The sequence below is a fragment of the Apis dorsata genome, unplaced genomic scaffold, assembly GCF_000469605.1.
Source record: "Apis dorsata unplaced genomic scaffold, Apis dorsata 1.3 scaffold_638, whole genome shotgun sequence".
NCBI classification, from domain to species: domain Eukaryota; kingdom Metazoa; phylum Arthropoda; class Insecta; order Hymenoptera; family Apidae; genus Apis; species Apis dorsata.
Window position 1 is genome coordinate 80408 of NW_006263830.1, and position 9178 is coordinate 89585.

Genomic DNA, 9178 nt, shown 5'->3' on the forward strand with positions numbered 1-9178 from the left:
TATATATAAATATTTTTAATATATATTTTTAGTGTAAAAGTAATATTATTATAAAATATACATTACTAAAGAAAAATTTATGAACAAATATATCTTCTTAATTGTTAGAAATAGATAATTTTAAATTATAATAAGTAGATAGTAGATAAGTTATATAAGTATGTATAAATTGAATGAAGTACTATTAATGTAAATGATGAAATAATGTAAATGAAAATAAGTATCTAGAATAAATTAAGCAAAGCATTCTAACTAAATATATTTTGTTTACGATGATTTTACGCTGAAATTTTCGGAATAAATATTTTTTTCATTTTTTTCATTTCTGTTATATAAAGAATATACTTACTTGTATTATTGCATCGAGTTCACGATCTTATATAAATAATTTATTAGTCATATATAAATTTAATTTATTTCGTTTCATATTATAATATTCGAGATACTTTAGAACTGTCAGACTAAATTAAATTTAATTAAAAATTACTTACCTGTTTTATAATATCTATTTTATCTTTAATATTTATACCACAATATTAAATTGTATGACATATATATATTAAAATTATTAATATGAATGGCATCATAATGATAAATAATATAATCTTACAAAAAAAAGAATAAAAATAAAAAAGAATCGGTTTCGGAATAATTTTTTGCTTTTTTATTACTTTAAATTAGAAAAAAATTTTCAAAAATAAACGAATTTATCCAAAAATATTTGTGCATAATAAGTCTATTAAATTGCAGCATAATAGATATAATAAGATTTTTATGTCATATTCAATGAAATATTTTAAATTTTTTGTTAAATTTTTATGTTTTGTCTACGATATCTCTATACTTTGGTTATGTTTCTATATTTATTATATGTATATGTATAATGGATAATTCGCAAACATAGGGACTAATAACATGAACAATAATATAAACAATAATAACGTCTGTTTTTTTCTTAAGTAAATATAAATATTTTAAATAATTTAAAAAATTATCCATGCATATGAACATATTTTATCTGTATATAATTATATAAAATATAATATTTTAAGGCTCGGGTTCAAAATGGAGTAACATTTTTCATAATTTTATATATAATTTACTGAATACATAATCCTAAAGTATAATAGTAATAACGTACTAATTGTGATTTTCTGAATATTATTATTATTACAACATGTTCTACAAGATAGCGGCGGCAGCTTTGTTTTCATCTGGTACGGCAAAATATAGTTTGTTTTTATTTTTATCTATTTTTGCCTTAGGTTTTTTTTGGTGTTTTATTATTATATTGTAACTCACGTGTATGTATAATATGTGTGTTCATAGGTGATAGTTCACACGATTTATGACGATTAACTATTTAAATATTATAAGCATTGCTGATTAAAGTACACATACAATAATTGATACATTTCAATTCGTCGATTTTCGATATCTTACAGTTACATGTTATACAACATTGAAATATATAAACAGATTTTTTTCTATTAATTAATCAAAAACATAAATTAATGAAATGAATCTTTTGTTTTTAGAAATATATAAAATTCTACATTTTATAATAATTATTTGAAATGTTTTTTAGAGAAAAATAAAATTTAAGTACTCAAGTATTATTTCATGTTTATGTTTTTATACTTTTCTAAAAAAATAAATAAGAAAATTTATAACAAATTATTGAGAAAAATTTTATATTTCTCGAAGATAATCTTTGTTATATTTTTGTACTTCAAATGTAGATTTCGAAATTTTCTTATTACAATTATTACAAAAAAAAAAAAAAAAAGTTTGAATATTTATTTTTTGTTTCAAAATATAAACACATTTAAACAATGTTTACACAAAAATAACATAATGAGTAATGTTCAAATATTTTTATAATATTGAGCTTAATATTATCAGTGCAAAACTTGCGAATCATTTAATTATAATGTCCATTTTTAAAAAGTATCTATTACTGTTTTTAACATCGAAAAAGCTCGAATTTCGAAACGTTTTTTTCTCGAATATCTTTTTTATTTTTTACTCGGGCACATCGATATTTCAAAAAGCATTTTTTTTTTCTTTTTCTTTTTCTTTTTTTTCTTGCTTAAATTTTAAGTAAAAATTTTTCTAATATATCTTAGCTTTATGTTTATTATTATTATTTTTTAATAAATTTTTCGATTTATCAGCATAATTATTCGTGCGATTGAAGCGATTTATTTTGAGCTTCTTAATGGATTGTCGATAATAAGAAAGATCGAGCTGATAAGTTGATCTTTTGATCTAGAAAAATGCATATAAAATAGGAATGTAACACATAGTTTTTTCAACACGTGGAATCAAAGTCCTTTTTTTTCTTTCTTGCATATTAAATCGCACAAATCTTATTTTGTAGAAACTGAAGAATCATATACTAGTGTTATTATAAAATGCTTATTCTCTTTATCTTGGCACACCAGTAATTCAATTAGCTTAGAATAGAAATCCAAGATTGGGCAAACTTTTGAATTTTTTTTTAAAAATTTGAACTTGATGAAAACACTCTTTCATAAGGTATGATATAAAATATATATATATATATATATATATAGCAAGAAAAGAAATATAATAAATCGTGCAATAAGGTCTACATTTAAGGAACTTATTATTAAACAGATTTGCCCATTCTTGTTATAGGTATCAATGTATACTTGGACGGGTTCGAGACAGCGCGATTTTTTTTCATATAAATTCCATATCAATTCGGATATGTTTTTAATCGATTATGATCCTTTTTAATATAATTTAACTCATAACTTGACTATTTGTATTTTCTATTTATATAGTAAATAAAAATTGGAGCACTACCTCGAATCACAACGATCCAGTACACTTATTTTAATATAATTTATTCTTAATTACTCTTAATCGCATAATGTGGCGCGATTTGCCTCATTATTGATATAACTTAAATTTACACGAATTTGGACTTATTCTTACAATTTCTCAAATTTATATTTATACATAAATATATATTTATATGTATATATATATGGCCACTGCTTCATTTAGAATCACATTTAATCATTCATCGCAGAATGATATAAGTCAAGTTCAATGAAAAGACAATGAGTGATACTCTGTATTGTTCTTTTCTTATGTTTAAGTTTTTTTGTGTTTAATTCATTACAAAGCAGCACGCTGTTACTCGCATTTAGCGAATACTGAAAGGAAGAATACAATTGATGTAAAACAATTATTTATACAATTTGTTTTTTAGGATAAGAAATCCTTTTATAATTTTATAAATGCGCTATTCTTTAACAATTTAATTTATGCACTTTCAAATGTAATAGAAACATCAATATAGCTTATTGCTAACTGTAGACACAGAGACTTCTCTCGCTCATTAGGTCGATAATATATCTCACGCTTCAATTTGATAAGTATACAATGTCTTTTTCTAGAAAAACATTTTATTTTATTTTTTTTATTTAGTTTGTTAAAAATGATTCTGCCAATCAAATTTATGATTAACTGAATTTGTTCATCCAATTATATATATTATATATAATTTTCAAGAGCGATCATCGTTATTTCAGATTTTCAATATTTGAATCTTCATGAATTATCAAGATCTTTCTTCATAACATTTATGTTATATATTCTATTAACATAATTATTAAGTTCAAAATATCCATATTAAATATGTAAATATCAAAAACAATGCACAAAACAATGTTAATACTTATTGTTCGATATTCAAAGTGTTCATATAAATATTAAAGATATAAATAGATTGATAAAAAATGAAGATATATCGAAAGAAATTTCTCATATTTCTCTTTCACCATTTTTTGATCACTCTTGTTAAAGAAAATTACATTTTTTGAGATTATGTCTATATTTTGTACAATATTATATGTCGAATTATGCTAAATATAGTTTTGTTGAATATTAATAATAGGAAGCGCGAAGCATAAATGAACATAATAGAAAAAAATATTTTCATTTTCATTCTTGAAAGCATAATATATTTATGCTTGTAAAACAAGGAAGTTGTATAAACAAAGAGTGATATACACAGTATAAATATCAACTGTATGATTTTATACTGAAATTTTATATGAAGCAATACATATTTTTTTTTGTCTTTTAATTCATTAATAAATCTCTCGAACCATATTTTATCTTTAATGATTTTGAGAGAAAAATGACATTATATTAATGTATAAGAAATCATAAAATATACCTTTGATGAATCATATACATTAATATCTAATAATAATAATCAAATAAAAATTTCCAAATGCCAGGTATAGAATAGCCAGAAAATATTATCAATACATCCTTTTAAACGAAATATTTGTTATTAATTTGTTCAATTTTTCTTAAAAATATATTATTAATATGATATTTTTTTAAGAAAAATTGCTGTCGATTATTTTAAGAAAAAATTCTCTTCATGTTGTTTTTCTGAAGTTGATTTAAAAGAGTCCTTTCTTCTTATTCTTCTTATCCTTACCATCGACAGCCCTGAAAAGAATTATAATGTCAATAGAAATAAGTAATTCTTGAATTTATTAAAACTTATAGACTTATAGTATTAAAATAAATTTTAAGATTTTATATTTTTTATTTATTTTATATAACTATATTGCTAACTTCCAATATTATATAATCTAATTATTACTGTATAACCTATTATTCGTAAAAATACTAATATTAATAATATTGTTATTTAATCTTCAAATATTCATTACATTAATATATATCCATTTTATGAAAAATAATATAATTGTACTTTATTATGTAAAGTACAATTTTATTACAAAACTCGCAGTTCAAAATAAGTACTGAAATATATCCATTAATTATAATATACATATATATGTATAATTCAATCATGCTAAAATCATGCTTTGAGAAATATAAATTTTCATGGGCTATGACCATCAAGCCACATGCTTTCTTCTTCTAAAACAAATTATTTTATTCTCAATTTTAAGTGTTAAAAATTTCTTCAAATATAAAATTTCTTCTATATAATATAATATAATATAATATTTCATTTTTCAGATTAAACTTTCATATTTAATTTTTATATTCAAGTTATTATATCAAGTTATTAATCACTGCAATAAAACTTATAAAATAAAAGGATAGATTAGATTGATAAAATGATATATATTTAATATATTATATCCAAATAAGATATATTTTTTATTTGTATATTTAATATATAATGAAAAATTTCTGTATATATAAAATTACTATTTTTCATAGATATTTATATGTCACAAGAATACATAATGCGAAAAAGCATAATAATCGAAATATGTTAGACAAAAAAATATTTGTCGCATTTTATATTTCAAAGCCACATTAAAAAAAGCAAATGATATTTTTTTATTGCTTATTGATTTCTTTTACATTGCTTATTCGCAATAAGGCTAAATAAAATAAGGGCGACCAAAATGGTTAGTAAATATCTTAGAAAAGCATTACGTTTATTTGCAAAAAAAAATTAATGATGAAATTAACAATGTATAATAATTATTTGTGAGTAATTATTATTATTGATCATGTATACTATTACCCTTTATCAAGCTGTCTCTTGTTCGAGTTAAAATGATTTGAAGAACCACATCTAGAAAGAAATGTTACAACTTTTATGCAAACGGAATGTAAAGACATGCGAATGTATTAATGAAAAAAAAAAGAAAAAGAAGCAGACAGCTTGTTCAGAGTTTACAATAGCTTTCCATAATACTCTACAAAGTGTGAATGTTATTTTGAATTCATATAAGATAAGTTATGTATAAATATAACGCATGTTGCTGTGAATAAAATAGTGATATCCATAGGAATATAAATCTCTTAAATTGCATAAATTTTATCAAATTTTGTGCCAAAAATATATAAGCCTTTAAATATATCTGTAGGGCTAACGTAAGAATACTATAAAAATTTTTCGATATGGATATCTTCTTTTTGCTATTTTTTTATTCTAATTTTTAGCATTTTTCGCAACATAAACTCTATTACTCATTTACTCCTCTTTTCTTATTTTTCTATAATTAAACATTATTAATTATAAACTTATTTAGCGTGGTGCAATTTCAATTCTTTTATAATTAAATAAGCGTTCATATGTAACAGTGATAATCGTAAATGATTATTTCATTTCAGTTTGAGTTTGAATTCATAGTGATTATTATTTCACCATACTATGAATCACTATATGATTATAGTGTTCAAGAATATTTTTGAAAATTTTAGAAAAAAAATATAAATAATAAAAATAATTATACCAAAATTGAAATATGTCTAATATTTTTCTCGCAATAGTCTTAAGTAATATAGTTTTCAATGCTAACATATTGTTTTAATCATAAAACAAATATGATATAATCAAAAAATTGGAGACAGAAAAATACACAAATATTCTTTTAATGTATAAGTAATTAAATTCTGTTCAGTATGTGTATACACATCGTATATCGATATAAATCATCAATAAAATAAACACACGCATCAAATGTATAAAAAATGAGATCGACGTTAATATTTCTAAAGATTTTAGTCCTTGGACACAGCAACGTAGATGCATTTTGTAAGTAAATGTAGACAGATTCTACGCTCTACTAAGGATGCTCGGGATGTTGTATGACAAGCTGTATCTGTGTAGGGCTGTCTTGAGGTGATTTGAAACTGGTGTGACGGCGTAGGAGACTTCCTATCCCTCGGGAACCCCTCAACGTACCCCCGCCACCGCCAGATCCCTCGGAAGACACTGATCCCGTCCTAAATTAAGGGACACCCCGATATGGTATACACACAACAAACAAACAAGCGCAAGCATCACATAACATTCGTCCATAAAGAAGCTTTCTTAAATTTATAAATACACCAAAGTACTTATTCTTTACAATGCATCAGACATTCAGTAGTAATTTAAGATAAGCATTTCAAATGTAATTTTATGATTTAAGTACTCATAATGCATAATAAACATATACAAATGATATCATTTTTTTAAGTATTCAATAAAAGAGCAAAATTATATAAGCAAAATTTGAGGAAGCAATAATGTTAATATTTTTAATATTTTATAATTTTATAATTATAATTTGAATCATATATATAATTTGAATCATTTATTATAAATAAATGATTGTTAACTAATAATCTTCAAAAGAAACAAGATTATTAGGGAATATATTAAATTACATTAAATTAATATTGAATGAATGCATGTTTAATTAATTTTAATTAAATTCAGGCAAAAAGTGACATTATACATGCTTATTAATAGTTATTAGTAATTTCCTGCTATTAGATTAAGCTATTAATGTAATATTTCTATATAACTTTTGGAAAAAAGTTTGGATATTATAAATTTATCAAAGAGAAGTATGATAATTATAATTAAGATTAGTAATAATCAAATAAAATACAATTATTATAAACTCATTATAAATGCTTATATTGCACATTTTTAATTGAATTGTTTTTTTTTAAAGCAAAGATTTAAGCAATTTAAAAATATTTCTAACAAAATATTATATTCGCAAATTATTTGTTTTGGTATATATACAGCTTAATAATGCATTACTGCCCATTCCTCAATTGCATAAATATAAAGCTAATCTTTGTAATTTACAAAATAATTTTTCGTGCAAGAAGCGTTTTTGTTCTTTATATTTAACATAAATAACGATATTTTTGTAATATAAATGTTACAAAAATATAAACAACTAAAAGCAATTATATTTAAGCAATACTTACTCTTTTGAATTTGCTTCTAGGCTGCGCCTACGCAATTCTTCAATACTATGACCAGTCTGTTGTTCCCATGCTAATTTTTCAGCCTCAAATGCTCGTCTCTTTTCTTCTAATTCACGTACTTGTTGCTCCAAAGAACGTCGCATTTGTTCGTGCCTTCTTTGTAACTGCAGATTAATTATTTTTCTAATTAAAACAATTTCTTCTTAATATTTAATCAAAAAATACTTACATCTGCTTCTGAATCTTTAAGTTTTTGCTTCTTTTCTCTAACTTTCATTTCAAATACTTGTTCCATATCAATTTCCATTTTTTTCATTTTATTATCATGTTCTCTTTTTTCTTCTTCCAACTGAGCTAGTGGATTCCTATAAAACATATGAAAATTCAAGATTGATAAAAAAATAATATAAAATTTTATATAAAAATAAATATTTTGTAAAAATTGTTTACCAACCAGTTAGATTATAATTTTTAGAAAATGATCTATCTACATATGTATATGGAAGATTGCAAAATTAAGATATAATAATATTTTCACAATAAATATAAATTCAGCGAAGATGACAAAACTAGAATGGCAAAAGGAAAAAGAGTTTATTAAAACTAACTAATATGAAATGTAGAGTAAAATCAAGCGAATTTATGTTATAATCAATGATACTAAAAAAATAAAAAAAAAAAATAAAAAAAAAATAAAAATAAAATACTAAGGAATACTAAATAATAAGGATTTTTACTAAACTGAAAATAATGCAATCTACATATTTGAAATAAATATTCAATCAGAGGATTTATTATATATATATATAATTTATTATATATCTATATAAAATTATATCAAAAATATTATTAATATTATTATAATATTATTTTTTGCTTTCTTGAATAAATTTTTCAATATAATATTTAATATATTATTATTTTTTTAAATCTTATTATATTTTTAATATATAATATATATAATATATATAAGTGAACCCTCTTTTAAATAAATAAATTCGCACAAAATTAAATAGAAAGAAAATAAAAACTAAATGAGAGGCTTGTGCACACAAAACTATATTACATGATCCCAGTCTTGTTAAAAGACTTACCATACTGTCATGAAACTGTTCATCACTCCTGGAGGGCACAAACTAACCAATAAGAAATTAGCATTAAAACTTACGTATGAAATACATTATTAAAAAATATATTTTCAGGATCACTTTTATCCTAAACTATAATATTTTAAACTATTTTAATTTGTTAATATGATAATCTGATTCAAATATATCTTAGATGTAATTTTTATTTTTTAATAGTTTGCATGCACAAGCTTTTTAAATTGTCGTAATAAAAAAAATAAAATAAGAAACTAATAAAACTACAAATATTTATATTTGCAAAAAAAAAAAAAAAAAAAAAAAAAAAAAAATTA

General features: G+C 21.9%; 1 protein-coding gene across 9 annotated transcripts in view; it reads right to left on the reverse strand.

Moving 5' to 3' along the window:
- Positions 1-4383: 4383 nt before the first annotated feature.
- Positions 4384-9178, reverse strand: part of LOC102676197 (septin-7) — a 31908-nt gene continuing 27113 nt past the window's right edge. For 4 of the 9 annotated variants that reach the window (XM_006621809.2, XM_031513423.1, XM_006621808.2 and 1 more), the window contains 4 exons: positions 8853-8894; positions 7988-8123; positions 7759-7922; positions 6410-6774 (listed from right to left, as the gene is read on the reverse strand). In XM_006621809.2, coding sequence (XP_006621872.1) covers positions 6615-6774; positions 7759-7922; positions 7988-8123; positions 8853-8894 — 502 coding nt within the window. In that variant the 3' untranslated portion in view covers positions 6410-6614. Of the gene's footprint in view, positions 4504-6404; positions 6775-7758; positions 7923-7987; positions 8124-8852; positions 8895-9178 lie in introns of those variants that run through there. The other 5 variants (XM_006621803.2, XM_031513422.1, XM_006621799.2 and 2 more) reach the window with 5 other exon arrangements.